This window comes from Takifugu flavidus, chromosome 8 (genome assembly GCF_003711565.1).
Source record: "Takifugu flavidus isolate HTHZ2018 chromosome 8, ASM371156v2, whole genome shotgun sequence".
In the NCBI taxonomy this organism is placed as follows: domain Eukaryota; kingdom Metazoa; phylum Chordata; class Actinopteri; order Tetraodontiformes; family Tetraodontidae; genus Takifugu; species Takifugu flavidus.
Genome location: NC_079527.1, coordinates 9,407,531 through 9,434,806, shown reverse-complemented (window position 1 = coordinate 9,434,806; position 27,276 = coordinate 9,407,531). Strand labels below are relative to the sequence as shown.

The 27,276-nt window shown below is 43.9% G+C and overlaps 2 protein-coding genes across 4 annotated transcripts in view; one reads left to right on the top strand and one right to left on the bottom strand.

Annotated features, from left to right (window-relative positions):
* LOC130530585 (leucine-rich repeat-containing G-protein coupled receptor 6) overlaps nt 1–14,103 on the bottom strand; it is a 32,094-nt gene extending 17,991 nt beyond the window's left edge. Inside the window, exons 1-2 of the mRNA XM_057041888.1 lie at nt 12,878–14,103; nt 1,461–1,532 (exon numbers count right to left, since the gene is read on the bottom strand). Coding sequence (XP_056897868.1) covers nt 1,461–1,532; nt 12,878–13,077 — 272 coding nt within the window. The 5' untranslated portion in view covers nt 13,078–14,103. The remainder of the gene's footprint in view (nt 1–1,460; nt 1,533–12,877) is intronic.
* An 8,469-nt stretch (nt 14,104–22,572) lies between these two features.
* Nucleotides 22,573–26,103, top strand: LOC130530608 (transcription factor Spi-B). Of its 3 annotated transcripts, none has more exons than XM_057041929.1 (6): nt 22,573–24,186; nt 24,269–24,295; nt 24,752–24,959; nt 25,037–25,155; nt 25,235–25,391; nt 25,514–26,103. In XM_057041929.1, the coding sequence occupies exons 2-6, from the start codon at nt 24,275–24,277 to the stop codon at nt 25,807–25,809; spliced, it is 801 nt and encodes a 266-aa protein (XP_056897909.1). In that variant the 5' UTR covers nt 22,573–24,186; nt 24,269–24,274; the 3' UTR covers nt 25,810–26,103. The 3 variants fall into 3 exon arrangements, with proteins under 3 accessions (XP_056897909.1, XP_056897910.1, XP_056897908.1); XM_057041928.1 differs by having other exon boundaries at nt 22,574–24,109; XM_057041930.1 differs by lacking the exon at nt 24,269–24,295 and having other exon boundaries at nt 22,573–24,109.
* The last annotated feature ends 1,173 nt before the right edge of the window (nt 26,104–27,276 follow it).

Genomic DNA, 27,276 nt, shown 5'->3' with positions numbered 1-27,276 from the left:
TGCTAGTAATGATGGCTAATGTAAGATTAGCCTGTAATAAAGTTCATTTTGTTCCTGGAGAAGCCTTGCACTGAATTCCTACATTTATTGTGCAGTAATCTAATTGTAACATGTATTTGTTACATGTTTTGATGCATTTTTATGATTTATAAAAAAAATATGTCCGAATTTTTGGGGGGTTGGAACAGATTAGGGCATTTACATGGAACACGCGTCTCTACTTACGTAATTTCCGGTTACGAAACAACTTCCGGAACCAATTAATTTCGTAAGTAGAGGTCCCACTGTACTCAAATGTCAGCAGCAATTTGGAGCACTTCTGTGGGTTTTTTTCATACTTGGAATTATGAACACATCATCAGCAATATTTAAACATGAGTCTTGAATTGAATTCCCTGTAATCAAGGCGTCACAATCCTTTCTGCATTACTCTCTGATGCAGAAACTCAGAACGGCGTTCATGCTAACGTTTTACTTTCATCATCATTAGCTCATGCCTGACAGGCTGCAGCTGCAAGAATTAGCAAAGAAAACACTGGACTGTTCAAACACAGCAGGGAAATGCACACACACACACACACACACACACACACACACACACACACACACACACACACACACACATACTCTGCAGGCTTCAGAAGTAGAAGAATCAGGTGCAGTCTAATGTACACATAAGCCCTGCAAATTACACAATACGTACATTCAAACCCCTTGGAGCATATCTGTGGGAACTCTTTGTCAAAATGAGACTCGACCAAATTTTGCTGAGCGGTCAAATCAGATATGGGCTGATCGCCGCCTGCAAGAAAGTTTGGTGTGATTTTGTTGTGGCAGGAGAATGAATGCTGTACTTCAAAGAAATAAGTCAAGTAATTTGGCTCATCAGCTGACTTTCCTTCCCTGTGATTTGCTTGTTTTAACATACTGTTTCAACTTTCCCCTTACTTATATTGTTGAGCCCAAAAGCACAGCTTGTGTCTGATCAACATTCAACTCAGTTCTCTTCCTGGCTCCTCTATCAAAGCATTTCTAATGACACAGAGCTGTAGCTATTCTTAATGCTATAAACAAGAAGAGCAAATAAATTTACTTTTTTCCAGTTTCTTCAGTCCTGAAAACTGTGTTTGCTTTGGCAGGGGCTTGTGTCTGTGTGTGTATATTGTTCCTGCTGAGCAGTCCAGAAACTCAAGTCAGAGAGAGCGGCTGCTTGGATGCTCGCTAAAGACTTTCAGGACCAAATATTCACTCTCTGACTATTATGTCCTCGCCAACACCCCCACTATCTACTTGTTATTGCTGCAGGCTGTTTCCTGGTAAGAGAAATCAGAAGCAGGCCACAGCCATCAATCCCCATCACCGGGGACATCAGCAGCTCTCGGAACAACTGTTTCTTGTCATGTGTACTATGTGCGCTTGGAGATTTATCCGATGAATCCAGATTGAATGATTTTACTCACAGTTCTGACAGCAGGTGCAGCCGCTGGAAGGCTCCAGACTGGATCTCACTGATGTTGTTCATGCTCAGGTCACTGGAGAGGGAAAAGAGGGCACGCCTTAGTATCAAAGTATCAATCAGCGTGAACATTTCAGATGGTCTTTGAAGGTGCTCGGGACATGCAAAATTGCTGTGATCAATCATTCCAAGTGGGGAGTAACGACTATGGAGAGGTGAGAGGGTTAGATAGAATGGTTGGAGGACGAGAGGGAGATGTAGAGCAGAATTTTCCCCAATGAATCATTGTTGGGCAGCTGCAATTTCCTCCTGGTCCCAGTGACTCTCTCTTTTCCAGATGTTTCATTCTACCTTCTCCGAGGTCTGACCCCTCAGTCTCTCTTTATATGAATCCCTCTGTTCCCCGTCTCCATCTTTCCTGTTCTTTTCTTCTCTTTCAGGTTTCTCAGGAGACCTCCTCATTTCTGCATTCGTTCATAGTTGGAACGTACGTGGACTCCATTTCTCCGCGTCTCTGACACACACACTGATGTGAGAGGGTGCGTTGAAGGGTGAGTGTTGATGCAGCTGTGTTGCGGTCAAAGGGAGACGTACAGGATGCTCAGATAAATGCATGCATGCACACGCACATTTATTTCGCACACGCACAAACACATACACTTTGGGAAAAGTTTGAGGATGACTTTTGTGTCAGACTCTGGTAGAAAACATACAGTCCTGCGGTCCAAGTCATGTCAGGTCATCTCTTTGATAAACACACCAAAAGCTAAGATGTGTTACGTCACCACTTCTTTGCTTTCATAGCCCTTGGGGTCTCACATGAGTCTTCAAAAGTGCGGCTTGTGAGTGTGTGCCTGTATGTACAACAGTAACCATTGCTCATAAAGCCAGACCACCGGGTTAGCAAGTGTAAACTGTGCTCTCAGGAGCTCTTTACAGTTGGGAATTCTGACACACTTTCTGTTTGTTTGTTAAGTCAGCCAAGCTAACATTGCGAATGGATCAATTTAACCACAGGCATGATCAAATTCAACACCAGATATGGAATTAACACTGCCAGGGATTACTTTGGTATTTGTGTATCTGAGCTGACATTTAAGCATTTGCAATCACTTATGAAAACAATTCCTCAGCATTCTCCATTTGTCAACTGTATACAGTTAATTCCATTAATCACAAAATTGCTTTAAAAATAGCCTTGAGTTATTTGCATGTTTTGACATATTGCAAGCACAGGTGCACCATTATATGCATTTATGAGAGCGGTATGTTTATGGCAATAATGCACCTTAAAAGACAGCGAGAGGCCAATTAAAAATATAAATGAGACCGCAAACCAGAGTAAATACAGAACATGCACAATTATTTTGATGTAAAAAAAAATGAATACAGGCACAAGTGTTCATAATAAACACGCTGCAGGGCAATTGTTAATCAGAATAATCTCATTTTGTTTCCATGTAATCTTTTTATCTTCTCCAGGCTCCAGTTTATATCAAAAACATCTCCACTGAGTGAACAAGCCGTGCAAAAAATAGGAACATGTTAACAAAAAAGTTTCAGAGTGCATGTTATGTCCCTTAACTGTGATACACCACAAACCATTACTTTCCACAAGGAAAATAGTGTAGAGGATTCAAGTAAATCAACCTATGAGATACCTGCGTGTGTGTTACATGCTACATCACTACATAGTGATCACCAGAAAATGCATTGCACTAGCAAAATCAAGTGAGGACAATATGGCTGGTCCTTGCACATTTATTGGTCAGACTGTGGGTTGAAACTTGGTTTTAAGGTTAAAGTTATGGATTTAAGTTAGGGTTTAAATTTTAGTTGTGATGGTTAAGGTTATGGGCACGGGGCTAGGATTTGTCAGTGACGGTCTTCACAAAGATGGAAGTACAAGTGTGTGTTCTCATCATACATTTACTGCACATATATCCTTCAAGCTTATTACTGTGGTCAAAACCTCAAGCTGCTTCAATTTCGAGACATGCACCTTCAATATACGTGGAATGTTGGGCCACCAAACATCGGAGCATTTTGACAATGGCCGACTGTGTGTGCGCGTGTGTGTACTGTTCATTTGAGGCCCAAAGTGCAACAATTTTCCAAGTAGACTCCTCAGAAAAAAACAAGCAAACCACTAAACAAAAACAACTATTGTTGAGTATTGACCTTTGCTGAATGTGGGTTTATTTGGAATCATATACAGCTGCATCACCACTGTCAACACAGGTGTTGTTCTGGCCCGGGGTGCAGGATCAAATATCCTCCTGTTAAGATTTTCTTTTTTTAATCGTCCTGTGTTTTTGGCATTATTTCACCATGAGGTAATTTGAGAAGGAGCACGAGTGTCATGGTCTATACTGCTTGATTAAAGTCAGAGGTAAATATAAGTGATAACAGACCCTCGGTGGAGATGATCAGACAGCAGTGACGGAAAAATAGCTGATATAATCAAGACTCAGTGACATCATGTGCAACACAGAAAGAGCACAATCACCTCATGCAGCACGACCAATATATACACACCTTAATCCTATTCTGCTCAGATTCTACGGGGAGAAATCTTGGAACATTATGTATGTACCTGTGTGTCAGTGTGTGTGCGTATGTGTGTGTGTGTGTGTGCGTGTGCACTCATCCAGCTTCTGGGGATGCACCCACAGATGGAGACAGCTCTTCATTATCTGGTGCTGATTAAAGAAGCCATAAACAGTCGTTGTGTGAAGTCCATAACAGCAGCTTCGCTCAGACAGGATAAACACACAGCTTTGGAGAGAGAAAATGTTTAAAAATAAAGACACACGCTGGTGAGTCATGGGGAAAGGTTGAGCGGCGCTGGGCTCAGCTCGGCTCTGCTCACTCCAACGAGTTCATTGTGAAACGGGAGGGAGAAAGAGAGAGAGAGAGAGAGAGACGTTTCTGCTGTGCAGGCCAAGGTCTCTGCTGACAACTTGACATATCGTTGGAAGGCGCTGGGCTATGGCTTGTTTTTAAAATCAAATAACAGCTGTGGCTTTTTTAAACCATGATAATTATGATTGATGACTACCACATGTGCATTGTGTCGGCTGGCACTGTGACGTGCAGATATTTTCAGCGCAAATAAACGGCCACAAAAAGAAATTAGGGAAAGAGCAGCTCTGTAGCTTTTGAGATGTTCACAATTAGATATTTTGCCTCCCCAGTTTATGGGCACAGTATATGTGCGAGAGCAAAAGAGGGTGAGAATGACACAGAGGTCTCCTCCCCACGGTCCCTCACTGTGCTGCTGAATAATGACCCGTAGAACCATATGATTTATTAAAAGACCCGGGATGCAGACATGGTGACCCCATGCTCTTCCCTCAAAAGCAACAGCTGTTAAAAAAAATAAAATAAATCTGCTCCTACCTGCTTTCGTCTCTGTCATGTGCATGCCTTCAGTGGGTTTTTCATATTTTTTTGCAAATGTTGCTACAACTGGAAGTAAAAGTAAACAGTCACACACATAAACGCACTGTTCCATTGGATGAAGATGCACAATGGGGTCTGATAGATCATTTAGGCCCTTGATAAGTCTGTGAGAAATGCCTGGGGAGTCAGCAGAGGACGCTTGGCACAGGAAGAAAGCAAATATGAATGCTTTATGCAGTGAGTGAAAGAGTAACTATAGCAAGAGCTTGTCTTAAGGGGGTAAGAGAAGCATGAAGAAACGGAGGTTCCATTCATCAGCTGAGGCTCGTTCTTGCCTGCTCTCCTGTGCCTCGATCAGTCACACTCATTCTTTCTCTCCTCGTTGCGGTTTCAAATTTCAATTTGGGGTTACACAGTCCAGTAGTTGCAATAATGTGTTTTATCATATTTCCTTTCGATGCCTTCAACTAAGTAGGCTGCTGTCTGCAGAGGCATGTTATCAGCGCTGTGATCAAAGGCGGCGTGCGTGTGGGTGTCAGTGCGCCCCTATAGCTCCGTTGTTGCCACTTGCAACCTTAAAGCGTCTCTGACAAGAGCTGGTGATTTAACGCCGCAAAAACAACTGGCCAGATCACATGAGAAGGAGCCCCGTTCATCTTCAGACATGCACACGAGCAGACAGTCGCCTCGTCCAGCGGCGCTCGTACACTGTGCAGGCTCCAGGTGGCTTTTGTGAGACGGTGAAAGACCACCCTCGAGTGAATGCACCCTCAGGGCGCAACAGATGCGATCGGCGATCAGGTGTCTGTTTTTATCATCAGTCTCGAAATGTGTCAGTCCGACAAAACTGACAACGGACGTGGAAAAATAGTTTTGAAACTGATTCTGCCTTGTTGCTGAAGGATAAATGAAAACCGGCAGAACCATTAAACAGGCTGGATAACATTTTTGCCCTTGAGGGAGACTTTTTTTATGCTTTTTTTTTCAGGACACAGAAGACGCTTCATAGACAGAAGACTCTGAGCTCTACCCTCAGGTCTTCCCTCTCACTTCCTCCTCTTCCCTTGTTCTCTTTCTTCTTGCCTCCTTGTCAATCCCCTTCTCCCTCGCTTAGGTAGGAAACTCCTACCAAACAAACAGCCAGTAATGTCGGTAAGCTCTGCACCCTTTGAAAGCAGCTTATCTGTGACGAACATTAGAGCAACAGATCATCAGAAGAAATCATCAACCAGAGCCGGGAGGCAACGCGTTGTGCCTTTCGCGACGCTTGAGCCACACCTTGAATCTGTTTTACTGTAACTATGACAGGAACGTCTTCAGTCGGATTCAGTCAGTCTGATCCTCTACGCTTAGCTCTTTGAAACAGTTAAGTCCACGATGAAAGAGGATCTTTATTCCACACAATGCAACTGGTAGTCAGTGCACAGACACCGCCTTAGAGCGGGCCTAGATGCTTGTGTGCAATTGTGAGGGAGCGCGCGCACGCTTGTGTGTCTACTGTTTGTCATGGTGGGGCCTAAATGTGTTAGCTTTCTTCTATCTGAATAGACTGGCTTGCTTCTGAATTCACTCTCACAGTCAGACACACACACACACACACACACACACACACACACAATGAGTCAGGAAGGAGGGTACAATGCCGCTGTTCCCTCCTCCTTCCTCTGAAGATGTGTGTTTTTTTCTCCCTCTCTTCCAGACTTCCTGGGAGGGGTACACTGCCCTTTGTGTCCATAGGCACTCTCTCTTTATCTTTCCCTCTCTTATTCTCTTTCTTCCTCATTCACTGAGTACAAAGAGCAAAAGAGCGTGAGGAAGTCTTTCACCTGGACCAGGAGGGCCACAGGGACGACTTGGCCACAAAAGGAGGATAATGAGACAGAAAAGGGAGATGTCTCTGTGTATTTGTATTCCCATGTTTTGTTCCCTTTTCCGCTCATTGCGGTTTAGGGGGAGAATGACAGGCGGATGTCTGGGTCGAGAGCCCGGCTGTTTAGTCTAAAGTCATGTCATGGGAAGCATATTCATGCCCTCTGGGACTTATTCATACCCTGGTGTACCACCACCGCACACACATGCACTTACATATGCGCGCTCAATGTCCGCTCCTTGTCCTCCCACACATGCACACCCTGTCATGAGATGGAGGGGAGGAGGGGGGTGAAAGGTCAAGCACTTCAGTAATGGAACAGGAAGTGTTGGAATTGCAGCCGTACACACCAGCACTGCCTGCAACATGTGGTCAAGACTGACAGGCAGCTGTTGTTGTTAGGACACAGTTTTGGAAACTAGAAAGGCATTCATAGCCCCATCCATAGTCCACTAATCGGTTGTTTTGGCATTTGTCTTTTTGTCTGGCTTTCATATATGTTTCTTAAATGATGAGTGCCAGAAGGCATTCATGTTTCCGTTTAAAACTGAAGCTAATGGTTTCTGCCATGCGATAATAACGGCAAAGAAGTGCGGAAAAGGGTTACAAATTTCATCACATCACACATCCTGACGAAGTATCGCTTACCGAGAGGTGTTCCTTCCTGCACAGTGATTGGATGCAGATTCTCGGCAGTGAATACAACAGTAAATGAAACCTGATGAGTATTAGTGTCAGGCTCTATTATGACTTCATTTGGTTGAATGACAGAAACAGGAGGACAATGAGGACTGCTCAAATACACTCCTGGCTCGCTCCTCCATGCGGATCTAAGATCTACTCATCTGCTTTATATATTTAACAGTGCCCAGCAGATAAGATCTAAACCTGAATTAACACATGAGGAAATATTATCCCATCTCAGTGAGCACATGTGACCTGCTGTCGGTTTCAAGGGATTTAGTTTGGCCTCTTGCCATCCATGTAAAAAGACCAGATTTCCTCTTTTGTTCCACCTCAGACAAGTAATAGAGAGAACTCTGGATGTGGTTGCAATTCACAGTGACCGAATTCCCTTTAGCAGATGGAAAGTTCACCTGTGCAGACTTCCACTATTTAGTTAACTCACCCCCTGTGGAGACTTCGACCTGCTTGTTTTTATCTTTTCTTGACACCCTCAGCCTTGTTCTGGACATCCGTGGCCAATATCTCAATTTGAGCCTTTATCCGTGCACGACCTCTCTGGCTAACTACCATCCCAGGGGTCCATTCTCCCATCGTAATCCCATCTAACGTGGCTGTATCAGCTCTGCTCTGTGGGATGCTTTGATGCTGACCGAGGGGATTGGTTAAGGAATTACCCATCATTAAGTCAATATGTGCATGGAGCTATGTGTGTATGTGTGCAAAGTAGGGATTAGTAGATGTGTGTGTGTGTGTGTGTGTGTGTGTGTGTGTTTCTGAGAGAGGACATTAAGTGTCATTAGGCCTCACTAGTCATCACCTGAGGACTGCCAGCCCTACATGGGTCACTTAAGTCAGTAGGCCTGGCCACAGATCAGAAAGAGTGTGTCTGGCTATACCTCCATAAACATGGAATTATTTGGAATACGCTATAACAGATGGATGAAGCTCCACTTAAAATGAATTAAGACGAAAATATGACATGATGATATACGAAATGACAGCTCACGCAGTCATAGTTAGTGGACATTTGTTGTGGCCTGACCCGGGATAAGACAATGCTGGCTCTGTAATCTAAAAGAGAGGGCTCGTGCACTTGCACAGCCTAATGCACACACACACTAGTGTACACACATTCCCATGGATTCCCAGGGTTGGAAAGAGGTTGTTTTGGAATCTGGGCCATGCAGGCATTCTGAATTCTCCCGATCCAAAAAGCCCTTCAACGCCTGTCCACACGTCATAGGGAGCACATTCCTCGTGCCACACTTGCGTCACTCTGCTATCGCACACAACATACAAATCCACATTACTGTTCAAGGAGCATAAGTAAAAACAGTCATCCAGGGGCCTTTTCAGGACGCTGTTCTGTGCGTCCTCCACCATTATTCCCCACAAAACCTTGCTTTCTATTTTCTTTTTCCGGAAGAATTGAGTGGTACACTATGGCGGCTGTGTCTTCTCTGACACTCCCAGGGGATTTTCATTGTTTCCATTGTTGTCTTCTACCTGCCTACCTGCTGTCTGTCGTGAGACCCATTCAAAAGCCTCCCAGGTTGCGCTCAGGAAACCACAAACGAAGACACTATCCAAGAATTAACCGCCGTTCCCTGATCCCAACAGTGTTCTGGCATAAATACCACTTTTGCAGTATAAACAAGTGGATTTCTTTTTCCCTCCCGGTCTTCACTGTTTTGCCTCTAGAGAATCATGGAGAGAACTGAGGAACTGACAATTTGAGGCAAACAGTTGAGGTTTTTGGGAAGGAAGAGTGGATAGATTAGGAGAAGAAATGGGATAGAAAATAAGTAGGGCAGATAAAAGCCCTCTTTGTACTTTTGCACACATATTTATCTGAGCCAAAGCACCGCCTCCTCAACACACACCTTGAAAACACTTACACCTTTCAAGATGGTTACACACCTTTCACTCTTTCTACATTATGGCCTGCAGCAATTGGCCCGTTCGTTTGAATTTCCAAGGGGTTTATTGTGCATGACTGATTGTGAGATCTACATTTAGTGCTGCATGACTAGTTTCAGCACCTGCTATACACCCCTCATCACACACACACACACACACCATAGGAAAACAGGTGAAAGGAGAATAGGTGGAGGAGAAAAGATAGACAGAGCAAGGGAAGGAGGGGAGCATAGCCAGGGCAGGGGGCTTCCATAGACGTCTGGAGCCAGGACATTGATGCTGAGGCTGATAATCGCAGTACAGAGGACCCTCCGCTGACAACACACACACACACACACACACTCAAAATATTTTTCTTCATTTTTTTCCTCTAAGAACTCCCCCTCCCCCCAACTATTATAATTTCTCTCTCTCTCTCCCTCTGATGTTTACAATGTGACCCTTGGTCTCACATGATAGGAATCATTCCATCAACATAATGGCTAAATAACACGCACACAACTGTTACCGTCATGGTCCCTGTACATACAGGGACAGGATGTTGTCTCTGGCGCGCATGTGTGTCTGCGTGTGCATGCGCCTTTTATACTGGTATACTTATCGTCATTTAACAAACCCACAGCTATTTATGGCTGATTTCAAATTCTCTCTCTGACAGCTTCTATCCCCTCGTTCCCCTCCGACTATTCTTTTACACTTCTTTACTTTCACTGCCTCAAAAAAAAAAAAACTCAAGCACTCTGGGTGGTCTTCACACACGCATGCACTTAAAAACTGGGGTAATGCACTAGTTGTGGTTTCCAAAATACTGTTAGAAGTCCATTGTACTTAGCCCTAATGCAAAGCATCACCTACAGTACTCACCACACCACTCACAAAAACGCCCAACATGCACACACACACTTTTCCTTTCTCTTAATACACAATTGAGACAAGGGACACCGAGAGGCATTTGAACACGCTTTAAGCACAAGAGGTCAGTGTATTTGACGTTTAAATAATCCGGTTTCCAACCAGATTACTTTCTAGTGCTCAGTTTGTGTACATCTGCTGCTGGCAGGGCTCCCTTCGCCCGCAGCAAACGCGGCTCACATATAGATACACACCTTTCAACCCCATCATTCGTCCCTAGTGTGATATCAAAGAGAAGTTCGTTCAAAGTGTCTCACATGACAGCTCATTTTTCACGGAGCCCAAGGAAATGATTATTGTAATAAATCTCTTATATCTCTGCCCTGAGCAGTTGGAAAAAAGCCCCAGAAAATTATGAAATCCACAAAGCCTATTTGCAAATCACTCAGTGCGCAATGGGGATTTTTTTGTTTTGTTTTTATAAACCAACCAGTATTTCATTATTTTACACGTGAGTGAAAAGGTCAACCACATGTACAAAAAGGAATGAATCATGCATCCCTCTGCATTACAAGAACATGCAGTTGTGCTTACTTTGAAGAGCTCTCCAATGACATGGGCAAATGATGTAATGTACTTTCACAGCATTGTATCCATGTGGTTTGTAACGGGGTCTGTTCAAGACCAAATTCTTGTGACCTCAGCTGCCTACAGTCAACGCTGCAGGCTAATCCTGGCTGCGCAGCACAGCAGGACGTGCTGGACAGCTCACCGTGGTCCTGCTGGGGTTCTGGACCTGCTGCAACCTTTAGTAACCCAGGATCAGAGTTGTGAAATGATCCCCGATAACCATGCTTATGTAAGCTGTAAAAACTCATCGACACATGATTGAATAACCAGAAAACTGAAAGAATCTTATACTAAATCAAATTATATGTGTCATAAATCATTTTCTGGCAATAAGGAGACAATTTGTTGGCCTGACAGATCAGTATTAGAGGTTACTATTTTATTTGATTGTTAATGAAATACAATATGTTGAAACCAGGTGTGTGTGTGTGTGTGTGTGTGTGTGAAGGTTGAGAAATGCGATGTTTCTTTTGTTTGTCATGATGATTTTTGATGAGAGCGAAGAGAAACCCACCCCACCCAGACACACACACACACACACATCTTCAACTGTGTGTGGGCGTGTGTGGAGTTGGTTGTTGAGTGTATTTATCTTATTCTAAATCAGCCCTCAAACTCACTAATTGGTCCTGTTCCACTGTTAGCTAAAGAGGGGAAATGAACAATTACACTTGTGTTTGAAGATAATAGTGTGTTTGTTTGTGTGTTTGTGTCTGTATATGTGTGTGGGTCTGTTGGAACAGTTAAGAGCAGGGTGCACGCAGTCTCCGGGTCATCCCTGTTTCTGTTTTTCCTTTTTTTTTGAACAAGAAGAGAGCGTCTCAACACTCCTTCTGTCTCAGATTCGTTTCTCCTCATGTGTAAGTACGTGTGAGAATGCTGGATTAGCTGTGTGACCTGCGCCACAGCGCCTGCTGGATGGGGTTGGAGACCGTATTTCACCTCCATAAACTCCACACGTGTTTTAACTTTCAAAGGAACACAGTGAAATCCAGCCGTCGCTGGCTCCCGCAACAGCCAGAAAGCCAACCGCTGCCTGAGTGCAGCTGCCTTTATGTCTCTCAATTCAGAAACTTTTTTTTTTTTTTACAATAAATTGTTGATCTTTCTTTGCTCCCCTTAAATCCTGTCACAATACTCCTACTACCCTTGTAGACACCCCCCACCCCCTTACTGAGCGGCTGCTCTATCACACTCTCTGTCCTGAGTTTGACTTCTCTCATTTTGATATCAGTTATCACAGCAGCTCTAGCGTGACCTGGGAGGGCAACGCAATGATGGACGGAGGTGGCCACACGCCACAGGGAGGTGGTCTGAAATATAAGCCCCCGTCTGACATCTAAAGCGTATGTTATTGCTGGCGTTAAACAGTTTTGCCATATAATAATTAACTGTGTTAGTCTTTAATTGTTTTCCTACTTGCTTTGAATGGATTCAGATCTCTTATTATTATTAAAAAGAAATCCTAAACACACATACTGACCTTTGTGTCATAAAGCTGGCTATTAAGTCTCACACACATACAGACATCTGTGTTCAACACATGCATCTGTTGCGTGCTCGCACTCACGGTCGCATACATTCACGCAAAGACGTACACATGTGCACACGCGCAGACACATACGCACACATGCCGGCTCTCCAGTTGGTGTGTGGAAACCTGATACTCAAAGAAGTGGTCCAGTAATTTTGCTGCAGTGTTCGATGTGACTGCACAAACACACACACACACACACACACACACATTTAAGCACACATGCGCATATGTTCAGTTGTATCAGTTTTTCATCTTCATGTATGCATGTTCTGTGGAGGATTGTTGGTCAGACATTAGCCTCACTTTTTCTCTCGGCTCTGTCTTTCAAAGATGAACATTTGTTTCAACTTAAGCGGTATCGTTTTTTTGTTTTTTAGTTTATAATAATAGAGGATGGTGAATAGATGATGATGAGCAGTTATCAAGTGGTTCTAAACATTATTGATGAAGGAAATTAAGGCCGTGTGTCAAATTAACAAGATTGTTGAGCATAGTGGTGGGATGGGGTGGTGTTACTCACAGGTACGTGGTGAGAGGGCTGAGGTTGGTTGGCACCGATGACAGCCCCAGCTCTGAGCAGTCCACCATGACAAAGATCCCATCTTGTTCACACTGGCACGGGGATGGGCAGGGTGGTGCTGCTGACACCTGCCCGTCCCGGCTACGGCCATACCCCCAAATCTGTCCAGCTGTGCAGAGAAGCAGAAGCAGCGGCAGCATGTCTGACACCTGTCCACCTGTCTGTCTTTGACTCTCTCGTCTCCTCCAGAGGTGGTCTTGTGTCTGTGCGCAGGAACCTCTGTCTTGATTCCCTGTCCTTTTGTTTGCCGGTTTCTGTCCTGTACACGTTGTCCACGCAACAAACCTGTCCCAAGCGCTTGTTCTATCTCTTCATCTCTCCTGGCTGCCCCTAAGTGTCACTTCATCTCCAGGGATTATCCTTGCTGCAACTTCTGGCTCTTCTTCCCTGGATTCAGTCCTCACGCCCTCTCCATACCCACTGTCTGTCACTCTTCCTCCCTCTTTCTGTCTCCTTGTATATATCAGTTGTTCTCTCTGCCTCTTTCCTTACCTATTGTGGAAGGAGTGCATGGGCTATGAATGAGCCACCCTCATTGGCCCACAATTTAGGGATGGGCTGGAGCATCTCCGGAAAGTAGGAGGGACCCACGGCGCTCAAACTCTTCCCTCTCTTTCTCCCTCTCTACCTTTCCCTCCACTTCTGTTTTGCCTGGAAGCTCAGTGTGAAGAGTAAGCACGGGTGTTTGTTTGAGCTTATATGAGGGGGTGTGGTGGCTGTAGGGTCCAGAGGTGTGAGGCAAGATTTCTCCTTCTGTGAATGAAGAGAAGTGTGTTTATAGCTGAACGAAAGATGAGCTCTGGGAGATAACAATAAAGGCTGCAGTGTGTGTGTGTGTGTGTGTGTGTGTGTGTGTGACTGGGAGTGACTCTTTGGAGGAAATTGGAATTCTGACACTTCAGCACCCCTCAGTCCCCAGAAAGAGCAGAATCCAGTGTCTCGTAAGTCACACCTTCTCGGGTTTCTACTGCTGGAATGTCCCAATCTCACACACACACACACACACATACACGCACGCACACACACACACAGAGGAACCAAAATGGACACAAAAAATAACAGATTATAAGTGGTTGACGCAAAGGGAGCTCACGTATCATTTTCACATACACACACTCTGGTCCATGGAGAGGAGAGTGTGGATTTGTTATCTGCCTTGGGCTAAAGGCTTTCAGTTTTCCCCCAAATCCCGAAAACTGTTTCATCTGGATCCTTTTTTTCGCTTATTACAACGCATAAATCTTTCTTGTGTGGATTTAGTGTTGAAATTAAAACTTTCCTGATATACTGGAGGGAAATGAGCTATTAACAGCCGATGCAAATGACATGAAATAGTGCACGTACTGAATGGCACATGCATAATTTAGCGCACCTGCAGGGACAGAGTCTTATATAGCTCACAAGTTTGTGTCAAAAAACCCACCTGGAATGAGATTCTTATTCTTGTGGGGACGTTTTTATGCAAATGCTGCATTCCAAACGGGTTCGGTGTTTAAAAGAACAGCCCATAATTGGATTGAATTTTATGTTTACATGAGGGATTACACGGTCTTCCGTGAGTTGATAAAATATCTACAACCCCTTGGGCTCATAAAATCTTTTCAAGCCCCACCGGATTTAGTCAAAGATATGGTTCCAGGAAAGTTGAGGCTGAAGGAACTTTCACTGGACAGCAGCAGGGTTACATGCTGTTTGTTACATGCCCATAAAGGCACAAAATGTAAAGAAAAGTCAAACGATGCAACACAGAAATTTATGACGAGCAAATTCCACGAACGGGCCATGCAAAATGTTGCTGTGACCCTGAGTCACTTCACACCATAGTAGTTGAGATAAAGTTTGTCTACTGCTGCAGCCATTCTGTCTGTCTCTCTCCGTCTCCCTCTTTCTTTCTCCACTATTCTCTCAAGGCTGAATAGTTTCTCATTAATTAATTAACATTCCTATGCCACTGTGTTTTCTGAGGGGCCTTTGTTATGGCCCCACAAAAAGTCTTTCAGAGCCGTTCTTCACATCGTCTCTCTCTCTCTCCCTCTCTCTCTCCCTCTCTCTCTTCATTTCTCTTCCTCTTTGTCAGGAAATGCCTGATATTTTCCCCTCTGCCTTTTGTCAGTCTAAATCTTCGCTTTGATTTTTCTGTTTTCCTTTTTTGCACAAATGCACATGCAGGAAGAGCGTGTACTCGCTCCCCATGCACCTGCAAATGCAGCCTCTCTGTCCCTGCCATCTTTTTAAAGGCACATTTATTGACCCGAGGGGAGCTTTAAAAACCACGCACTTAAAACATACTTTTCCCTCTCCGTGCATCTCTCTTTCACTCTCTCATTGTCTCTGTCACCGGTCTCTCTCTATTTTAATTGGATTGATTAGACCTCCTCCCTCCATGCCAGCAATCACATTCTGCCCTCCTACCAACCTGCAATGATTTGAACCATTTTCGATGATGTGTCTAAAAACCCATGTAATTTAATTACATGTTGCAGACAGGAGACGCGGGCATGTAAAATTGCTTGTAAAATGGCTGGAATAGAAACACATGGAAGCTTAGGTAACAAAAAAACATTCTTTTATATAGATATCATGAACTCCATGAAACAAAAATGGTTCAAACTTTTTGATTTTATGAAGAGAAATTATAAAGTTGTGCCTAATTGCTTGTAACACTTCATAAATTTCCACTCGATTTTCGCTGTAGTTATTCGCATGTGCAGACATTTGTACGTGCCACCGAAAAAGTATGCACGCACTCCCACTCTTCTCCTCTCTTTCTGCCTGGCTCACACACAAACACACACACACTCACACACACGCTATCAAACAGTCTGCATCAGATCAAAGCCGGTGCGCCCTCCCCTCACCTCCCCCGCTCCCCTCCTCTCTGCCGTGCTCCGTGGGCTGTAAACACTATCCAAGCAACGGCAGCCTTGAAGACACAAAGACAAGCAGCTACCTGACACCTGACACTAACTTGAAAGCACTGGGAATAAAACACAGACGCACTAAACACTGAGGGCCGACTGAACTCTCCTCTTGCAGCACGAAGAATCCATTCAGGGCGAACAGACGCAAAGTTGCCGTGCGATCAACCCACCTGACGCACGTGTGTGGCTCCAGAATTATGCCTTCACAAATGTGCCTGTCTCTATCTGTGCATGCCTGGGCTGCACAGGGGAAACTGAGCGCTAAGTGCGATATACTCAGCGGAAGCAGGTGAGACGTGGGTCGCCGGTGGCGGCAACCTAGGTGTGTACTTTGGCTTTTCATGTGAAGCCACCTGAAAGCCAACAAAAGGCCTCTCTCCTTCCCTTTGTCCCTCCCCCCATCCTTCTCTTCCTCTCTGCATCTCACAGTACAAAGAAAACGTAATGAATGAAAGAGCAGGAGAGGAAAAGGAGATGAGGTAAGGGGATGTGGACGCAAGGGTGGGGCCCCCGGGTGAATGGAGAAGAGGGGGTGCTGTGCGAGGGCAAAACAGGGTGGAGGTATTGTTCCCATGTGTCGGGGGACAATCGTGGGCCCAGAGAAGCTGTTAGTCATGGAGTTCATAAACTCAGTCCATGACAGACTGGGAAGTGTTCATCTCAGCTGGGGGTGTCATAATATTGCGCAATTTTGCATTTTTATCACTCGGAAAAAGGGGTGTTTAGAGGTTCAAGCTTTATAGCAAATCAAAAGCAGAGAGTTTCTGGAAGTGTTTGTATGTCGGCAGCATGTCCTTCACAGTTATGCAGATAAACTCACGGTTACATCACAGTTCAAAATTTGGAGCCAGGATTTTTTTTTTCTTTTTCATATTAAGGAAAGTTACTTTCAAGGCCTTGAAAAAAGACACAATGAATAGTTTAATCACTGCCAGACAATCCTGCTGTATATAGCTGTATGGAGGAGCGATGCTTCCAGCACGTAATGGTTTTCCAAAGCAGAAATGGAGGCAATATGAGAGCTACAGCGGCTACGGTTGCTCTTAGAACCTCTCAGGAAGCTTAAAGGTTTCTGTGACCCGTTTCCTTGCCTTTCCCCGAGTCCAGAAACAATTACCCAAATGGTTCCAATGATGTGAGGACTTTGGCCGAAATCTTCAGCTGTCAGTGTCAGAGGAGTTCTTCCAATTAGTTGAAAACATTTGTTGGTGCACCGGTTGGAGTTATTATTGCCTCGATTTGTAATGCCCTGTTTCAACTTCCTGAGCTTCTCTGTGACTTTTTAACATTAAAAGTTACGGCCATTCAGCCAGGCCAACGGCACTAATACCCATCCGCTGCACTTTACAATTACTGTTTTCAGTAACCAATTCTTGGAAACCTACAGGCCCCCGTGCCAGATATCTCCCTGGGTATACTCATTTATAATGCTGAGGTAGTTGCAAAAATATGGCAATCACAGTTTTACAGATGTGTCAAACTGAAATAACCACGACCTGTGAAAACAGTATACCAATCACTGTTTTCCTACAGAAAGAAGTTGATGGGGGCCCCCCCTCCACATTTCTAAAGCAGCCAAACCATCTCAACTATTAGCTTCAGCAGTCTTTATTACTTGTCAGCTCTCATTTTTCACTGGAAAATAAATATATAATTAGGGCGATGCTGTCTATAATAGCAAAATTCTGCATTTGATATACGGCTACGCTCGTGGAAAATTCAAAGGAGCCACCAAAGTCTCTCTTGAAAAGGGGGGAATGCTATGTACTGCTAAACCTTTAAAGAGAACACATCTACTCATTAAACGCTACTCTTAGATCTCTATTGGTTTGATCACAGTATTGTAGAGGAGAAAACCACAGTAGAGGTGCTGAAAGGTTGCAAATGTTTGATTTCAAAGAGGATGCCACAGTGACGCACTTGCTCAACAAGAAAATGGCTGCCAGGTGATTTTTCACAGCTCAGCACTGTTGAAGGAGCTGGTTCTAACCCCACGAAGGTTGACCTTTGAGCACAGCCAAACAGTTCCTGTCCAGAATCAGCAGTTTCTGGGACTGCAAAGCTGTTGTTACAGAGTATCAAATGAAGCCACCCCTGAATTCCTGCACATGTCTTCCAGGCATTCAGTGGCCATGAAAGTTATTTGTTCTTATCTAAAACTTTGATGTCGTACAAGAAGGCACCACCTTATTACAGCAACAGATAAAAGTTGACGAGGCCGCTGAAGTCAACAGGATCATCCTCATCAGTGTCATCATTTTAATACACATGAAGAATTCTTCAGGTGTACTTTTCAGACTGGAACCTATGAGGATGAGTTGGCTCTAGATTTTGGGATGCCGCTGCCAGAGCAGTGCAACTATCGTAGAAGAAAAACTGGTGAAGTGTAGATCAACTATTTAATATAACAATTTATACAGCATCTGTCACAATGTCTCTTGGTGCTTTATAGCAACCCAGAACCTGACCCCCAACAAGTGACAATGGCAGGAAAGACTCCCTTTTAATGGAAAGAAACCTTTAGCAGGACCAGGTTTATATGAGGGGGCCTTCCTGCTGATGGAGGGAGGAAAGAAGATGAAAGAGGAGAAAAACAGACACATACATCATACCTGCAAATAAGGTGTCGTACTGAGGATGTACAAGTTAAACTAAACAGGTTTGAGGAGCTGTTCAGAAAGTTTGTGCACAAGAACCTCAAAATATTCTAAACAAACAATCCCAAATTACTCTGTTTGTTTTGTTTTTTATGTAATATCCAGCAGTAACCATAAATTAGTGTATCTAAGAAAAGTTCTGCCTGACATGAAGCAGGGAGAGTGAATGTGTGCGCATTTGTGTGTGTGTGATGCACCGATCTGGAAGATACCATCAGCTGTGTCAGTGAGGAGGGAGACTCACATGGAATGTTAACAGTGAATAAAAGCTCTGGACTGTCTCCATAGAGACCCATCCATGCAGAACTTAGATAGGACATGCATGAGACGCAACACAATCCAGGAAGAGAACAAGGTTTCACAGGAGCCCCAGAGGATTCCAGTCACTCTAGAAGTTCATTCCATTAAAAAAAGCACATTGAAAGTCTTTTTTTTTAAATTATTATTTCAGAGAGGACGCCTGCAGTTTTCTCAGTAAATGAAGACAATTAAGTATTTGAGCTTCTCAGGCGCACCTCCGTTCTTGTTACCTGTTAACTGGTGAAATGGCGCCACCCACCGGCAGATAACTAAATAGCATTGCGGTCAGGAATTTGCAACGTGCATGTCACGTAATTACACACATTTGTGTAATTACTCTCATCGCCAAAAGAGGGAGCCAGTTCTGCTTTGCATGATCTTTAAATTATCCCTCTTTATCCCAGTATTGGCAATAATTATTTTTGATTTTGGGTATTTATCGACACCCAGTTTTAAACACAAATGCTGTTGTGTATTTTTCTCGACAAAGAGTATTTTTTTTAAAAATTGCTCTTGTTATTTTTTTCTTACATCTGTGGGTTTTGCATGTGAGATTTCCATCTTGTTTTTGCTGCAATAGGCAATAATCTCCTTTTCTGCTGAATTGAGCTTTTATCGTGCGGTCATGGTCTTTCTTTCAGATGCATCAGACATTCCATCCAAGTTGCGTCTAATCAGATCTCCACAAGTGCTCTAAAATATTTCAACAGTCAGGTTGTGTAACTAAAGTTTTTCAGCACTAAGCTGTGACAGACATTGTATCTTTTTATGTAAAATGATAATGTTTGATTAAAATGACCACCATTTTCTTTGATTTGATGCTGTGGATTCTGGAGCTGCACTGTCAGCACAAAAAAGGGTCTAAAAACCACGTGCATTCACAGGCCTTCGTGACACAAATTCCATTTAACATGATGATCATAGTCTGGGCCTTAAGGAGTTTTGCAAAGAAGAAGTAATAAATGTCCAATTGTCACAGTGGCGTCATCTTCTGTAGAAAGAGGAACTTCTTTTTCAAATTGCTGCAGGTTCTTTGTGGGCCAGTTGCAGGTTTTGCACGAGGACACAGACAATGCCGACAAAAAAAAATCAGGCTAAGTGTAGTTTCTGACACCACATGAACCATCACAAACCATAAAGTGGCCTTTTGGAAGTTCTCCTCTTTTTCATTGGCCATTCCTGACTTTTGCCTTCTGGTTTCCCTGAACAATACAACTCTGTTTCATGCAAACATACACAAATTTTCCTTTGTTACGTCATGGACCTCATTTGTGTTATACTGATATTCTCGCAAATGTTTGAGAAAACAGACTGAATTGTCCTCTATGTTTATTTAGCTGCTGTGACAACCTATGTTTTTGTAATATTAACATGTAATAGACCAATCAGTCATATGACTTCCTGAAACATTCTTGTCTACTGTGGAAAGTAGCTCAACAAAGAGAGTGTATCTGTATTCTAATACTAATAGGTTGTTGGAGGATGATGAAATGGTTGACTAGTAGAGGAGTCTTCATTGGAGGTCTGGCTCTGCTGAGCACCTACGATCCTTCTCTGAGACTTCCATCAACATCACCCATCCAAGCGTTGCCATTGTTGGAAGTGAGATGAAGAAGAAACTCACTCGGAAAGGTTTCTGTTGTCCTCCAAGCTGGGATGTTTTCACCCCATCTCTCCGTCTCTCTTTGTCTTGTCGCTTATCTCGCAGTGAAAGCAAATGATTTATGTACAGTCTTCACTGGAGTTTATGTGTTATTCCGATAAGGTCTGTGGGCCCGCGTGCGTGTCTGCGGACTTTATGAGTGTTTATTGAGACCGCAGATTGCCTACTGGAGGACACAAAACACTATTCCGTGGGAATGCAAAGTCCCACCAGTTCCCAATCCATTCCTTATCTCCAGCATTCCCATATGAGTGATGAATATTATCCTCTTAAATAAGGACCGCTTGACCACTCATTGCAAATAGCCATATGCAAGAGGCATGCACGAATAAATAATGCTGTGTGCTAAAGGTGCAAACAGCAGGCCTATTTAGATAGTTTTACTTGTGTGTGAGGAAAAAAATTAAAGAAATGGTTTAAATTTGAACTCAGCTGAATAAAGAAAGTGTCAAAAGCTGCAGAAGTGTGTGAGAGCGTCAGGAAGCCAATGAAACGTGCGTTTGGTCAACCTCAGGTTTTGCATACTTGTCAGTAGCACCGATGCACAGGCGCATATGCCACCACCGAGCCATGTCCAACTGCCTCCTCACCTGCCGGACTCACCTACCACCACACCCACACCACGCCCATGGGCGCGCTCATCAAAGGAAATAAAAAAGAATTTAATAATTTCAGCGATTTTGGGTGATAATTCTTACCGATCATTCCCGCGATTAAAAAAGCAAAATGAGCTGGATCATTTTTTCCGCCATATATTAAAGTATCGGTTATATAAACACACACACGTGCGCGCAAGCACGGGGTTGCTGGGGAAATTCCCAGTAACCTGCATGTGGAGGCTACAGGTGATTTGCGTAAACCCACTAATCTTATGGGTTTGGCCATAACTGTAAACCTTCTACACCTGGACACACACACACATATTTACTCTGTTGTGTGGACATGTGTGCAGTCAGTTTTTCCTGTGTGTGACCGTCACACAGACAGATTAATGATCAAACCTCTGCAGCATCTCTGTCGAGATACACGCAAATAAGCCTGTAGATGCGTTTCAACACAATGGCCTTTCCAAAATAACCATCACTGTCATTTATGCTATTAAAATGTTATTTCCCCCCCATCAATCGCATATTTCACTAATAAAAACAAAGATCAGATAAGTGGGGTTAACCAGGGTCACGGGTCCAATGTCTCTCCCACTTTATCACCCAGTCAGGATCCTGCAGGTGCAAGATGCCTTATAAGAAGCTCAACCGTCACTTCTCCCACCGAGGGTTTTTCCAAAAAACGTTGCTGAAAAGCCATTGCTGAATATTTAATATCTAAAAAATAACGTGCAGAGTCCGTCACGCACTTCTATTGTTGGTGCCGCTGAGTCAGCGCTGCTGCACTGACCACTTTAGAGTCAACGGAGATCCTTGGAGGCTCTTGAACTTGACCCAGGACTAATTATCCCTGCAAATGGGAAATTACTTTTTAAATCTTTAACAAAGCTGAGATAAAATAATAATAATTAGTATTAATACATCACAACAGATGCTTATGAGCATCATGGTAATTACTTGTATTTGATATTTTTAATATCTAGAAGTGTTTAAAATTAAAAGTTTGTTTCTAGCTCCATGTTACAACAACATACTGATGTTTTCCTACTTGTATTATTCTTTATTAATGTGAACAAAATGCGTTTGACAGGGTTCAGATCAGTGCGCAGTGATGCAAACATGGAAGTGACACGTTTGCGTCACCGCTGTCAGAACCGTGAGGGTTCAGAAACCAGTCATCTGCGATGCTGAGTTTCATTTCGGGGGTCCTTTCTTTATAGTTACGCTCGTTTCCATCGGCTTCACACACAGGACCCAGTTAACAAATGTATGTCTGGGGCAACTGCTGCAAACGCTCAGCGGATTTCTCAGAAGCGATATGTTCAGCTTGTTAAACAGGTTCTGTCTGGCTGCCTGTTTGTAAAAATACAAACAGCCTCTGTGTGTGTGTGTGTGTGTGTGTGTGTGTGTGTGTGGTGTGTGTGTGTGTGAGAGAGAGAGAGAGGGAGGGAGGGAGGGAGGGAGGGAGGGAGAAGTTCATAAATAGTGCAGTATTCCAGGTGGTGAGCTAGTCACACTCCTGGAAATCACTGGCATTATTTGTACAGCTGCCTCACTGAGCACTTGTCTGACTTTTACACATGCGTAGCTCTGATGGGAACCAGCTTGTACACGTTTAAAGTTGCAGTCTTGATAGAAATGCAAGAAATAGACAATTCTGGATATGCCAAGCACCAAAATCATTCCAGGAACTTTAATGAGTTCCGATGGGCACCAGATCGGGTTTACAGTCTGACAATATTTCAGCGTGATGAATTTCACTAATCCCTGACACATTGTAAAGTTAAGGACCAATCAATTTGACTTTCTCTTTATCGTGTTTACACGACAGCCTCGGAATAAAACACAGGGTGTGTAAATACAGACCACCCGTTATATACTCATATATATACTCATATATCATCAGTCCACAGAGGTCACAGGTTGCTGCCGTGGCTTTTATTCTGATGCCGATCGGACCATAAATCCAGATGAGAGGCTTTATGTTGAATAGTATTGGCTGGTGTTTTATTGCGATTACCAGATTAACCGAACATTTGTCAGTAATTACAAATTTTGCAGCTGTCATGTGGTCACCCAACAGTTCCCAAAATATTTGGTTAGACTAGAAAGTGAGAAACCTCTGGTTCTGATTCCAATCTTTTGTTCTAACTTGTTTGAATACACGCTTCAGTTTTGACTTTACTTTGGGACCAGCTCAGCTTCGAGTCCAAATATCTCAGATCTGGAAAACCAGTGGGGGAGTCCAGCATCTACACACACTGTCTAAACACACCCACCCGCTCACACACACACACTGCACTGCCAGAAGTACAGTGGAATCTCCATCTGAAGTGCACACACACACACACACATACACACAGCAAAGCAGAACACAGTCTCACGCGAGGCAAAATGGCTCAAACATGGCAGAAGTAAACAATGAATGCACATTCTTGGCGATGATGCAATCAGGCAGCGCGACTCCCTTGTGTACTTTTACTCAGTGAGTAATCGGCGAGTCCACCCATCGTCCAGAGCAAAAATCTGATTATGGCTCAGATAATCAATGAGTCAGCTATACAGCCCGGCAAAGTTAATGGTGAGAAAGCCAACCAGAACCACTCTTATAGTTCAGAACCTTGTGGTTGCTATCACAACCATGTGCAATCGGAGAATGGCAGTTTATTTAATACATTGTCCATCATTCACATATTTCCTCAAGCTTATTTTAAGCACAAAGGCATGTTTGTAAAGCAAAACAAACCACAGAAAGCCAAAATGGAATAAAATCTGAATCAGAAGAAAATCTATGAAACAGCTTGAAAGAGCTTCAAGAGACAAAAAGTCCAATAAAAAGCCAGATTGAGACTCTGCTGAAGGCCACACCCACATGTCCCAGGAGGCCGGGCCATAAAGGTGCAGACCTATAACAGAGGTGACATCCTGGGGCGGCATCATTCAGGTGCGCGTTCACGTGCTCGCCTCCGTTTATCGCCCTCGGATATTAATTAGGCAGAAACAGGACGGATCTCCCGGTTCAACAGGTGCGTGGCTCCGCTCGCTCTCACCCGTTGGCGTGTCTGTCGTCCCGTGATTGTCCAGCGCTGTCTGCACATCGAATGTGATGCTCCTCTTTCACTTCTCTCTTCGCACGGCCCTGCAGTGCTGAGTTTTGATTCGTGACACTGTTTTTGTGTTTTCAGAGAAACATGTTGGCAGAAATGGAAACGGTGAGTCTTGTGCACTTGTTTGGTTGTTTTTCAAACTTTTCATTAAATCGGCCATTAGGATTATATTTACACAGCTTAAAGCCTGAGTTAATAAGTGCTTTAAAACAGAACCTTTGTGCCCATGGCGACAGTTTGAGCTGTGCGTGAAGGATGTTTTTTCTTTTTATTATTGTTGGTAAGAAAAGCAGCGGCGCCACATGCCACAGTTACCTGAATGTCGCTTGTTATTGGTGAAGGTGCAAACACTTGCATAAATTTGCCAGTCAAACTAGGATGAACTCCATCCTCGCAGCTCATTTCCGCAAACACGCGTACCATAAAAGCCTGGACTGTCGCTCCGGGTCGGTATGGAAATCGACGGCCTCCGCAGAAAGAATCAATGTGTGTTGTCAGTGAGCATTGTTGTTGAACATCGCTGCCGGTGATGATGGGAAACCTGCTCTGTGTGTCCGTCAGATGGCTTACGTCACCGAGGTCAGGCTGAACTCGGACCGGGGGGCCTGGAGCTGCGCGCCGCCCTCGTCTTGTCCTGACGTGGACCTGGACGTCATCGAGGAATACCTGCAGGAGCACTCGCTGGAGGTCCCGCCTGCACACGTGCCCTCGTCTCCTCCAACAAACATGGGGCAGCTGGCACATTCCTACCAGAGCACCAGGATCACAGGTTAGCCCGGCTGGGAATGAACGGATGGCGTGATGAAGATTCACGCTCATGCATTTGGTCTGGTGTGTGTCCTGCAGTGAACAGCTGGTCGGGCCAGCATCCATACAGGTGGCACTGTGGCTCCCACGCTCCACACGAGGAGTATGAAGATGGAGCTCTTCGTCCTGAATGGTCCAGTCAGCCTGACAAGCAGTGGGTGAGTTCAACCAAACAAGCGTGAAAGCACAGGCACCACCGGCTGTAGGTTTGTCACGCTATTTGCGTTTCTGTTTCAGAATCATGTTGCTTATGCCTACGAGAAGCCGGCTTACACAGACTCAGATTCCCAGTCCAGCAGCTCCCAGTACCAAGAATACCAAGATTCCCCGTCACCATCATCAGACAGAGGGGACAGAAAGGATGGAGACTCCACACCTCTGGTTCCGCTTTCAGGTACACGCCTGTGTGCATCTCCGACTTCCACATATTAACAGCACACGTTAGCACACAGACAGACACACACACCAAATATTGTTTGTTCAGTGTTCTCAGTGTATCCCCTTCCTCTGTGGCAGGAAAGAGGAAGGAGCGTTTGTTCCAGTTCCTGTTTGAGATGCTCCAGACCCCATCGATGCGGAGCTGCATCTGGTGGGTCCAGTCGTCCGCCGGCACATTTCAGTTCTCCTCCCAAAATAAAGAGCAACTGGCTCAGCTGTGGGGGCGGCGCAAAGGCAATCGCAAGACCATGACTTACCAGAAAATGGCACGGGCGCTGAGAAACTACTCCCGCACCGGTGAGATTCAGAAGGTGAAGAGGAAACTGACCTACCGGTTTGATGAGAAGACGCTCAGAGGCCTACAAGGCCTATAAACCTGAACCACGATGGCGTGTATGTACATCAATATAAGGATATTCTGGGAAAATCACTTATGAATACTGAGTATTTGCAAAGCCAGTGGCGGAAATACTGTTTCGGTGTGAACAGCACTGGAAGGTAGACCATGGAGATCTAAAAGATTATTATTAGTAGATAGCTACTGATCATCTACTTTATAAGTAGACTTTTAATCATGTGTTTTTGTATTTGTGATTCTGTAGTGCAGATTTCCAGTCAATACAAGAATATTTTCAACGTTTAAAATAAACAGAGTTGCTTAACTTTGATCTTGTTTTTTTACTTTGTCTATCTATCTATCTATCTATCTATCTATCTCTATCTATCTATCTATCTATCTATCTATCTATCTTTCTATCTATCTATGCTATGCTATGCTATGCTATGCTATGCTATGCTATGCTATGCTATAAAAAAAACACCTCCCACCACACCACAGTCAACATAAAGACCCCTAAAGATTTCAGGATGTTTAATATTAATTTCTAAAAATGAGTTTCTAACTCACTGTGGAGGTCACCAGGATTCAAGGAAACACAGCAAATTCAATTCATCTTGATTTACACAATGTCACAATCACATTTGTCTCTAGTAGCTTTCCAGAAACCCGGAGCCTACACCCCCCCCCCCCCCCCCCCCCCCAACAGGCCACAGTGGCAAGGGAAAACTCTCTTTAATAGGAAGAAAGCAGCATGAGCAGGACCACGCTCACATGGGGGGACCCTCCTGCTGATGAGAGTTGTTTAGGGTGTAGAACCTCCTGGCTTCTTTGTCTTTTTCTCTTCATCTTCAGTGACGTGAGATGTTCTTTGGTGGACTGAACCCTCAGTCGATGTCTGCAGCCTGTAGCCTTGGTGTTTGTAGGTGTCTCAGGAGACTGAGCTATGAGGTGCTGACCTGACCTCTGACCTCTTCTATCACCAATGCACTTCACAGGTAAGTCTGGTATTTGGTTCTTGCATGTTTAATTGTTTTTATTATTGTTGAACGATACTGAACCCAAGCCTTCTGCAGGATTTTGGTGGGAAAATATTTTCTGCAAAGTCTTTTTGCTGAAGGGCTGTAAAGAAGTCAGTATTTCAACTTTAATTGTAGAATTATTTATTTTATTGGAGGTATATTTATTGAATAATTAACAAGCCAAAAGCAACGTTTTCTTAATTTATCCTCTTCATTACTAAAAGGTTTTTCTGTAATTTTATATATTTTACTCATGGATCAGATCATGGAATGATGAACTTTGTACTTGCTGGATTTTGTATTGATTTAAACACTGCTCTGAATATCTTTATTCACCTAAAATAAACAATAAAAACACAAATAAAAAATGCATTAAAAAATTAATTAAATGCATGAAATAAATAAAGCCAGATAGAAAAGTGTCACCACCAGTACAGGATGGCTGTTTTGTGCTTTAAAATATGCACGATCATTAGTGTAGT

Coding starts and splice junctions, on each gene's coding strand:
- LOC130530608 (XM_057041929.1), top strand. CDS start 24,275: ATGTTGGCAGAAATGGAAACG. Junction 24,296..24,751: donor TGTTGGCAGAAATGGAAACG/GTGAGTCTTGTG, acceptor TGTGTCCGTCAG/ATGGCTTACGTCACCGAGGT. Junction 25,156..25,234: donor GTCAGCCTGACAAGCAGTGG/GTGAGTTCAACC, acceptor TTTCTGTTTCAG/AATCATGTTGCTTATGCCTA.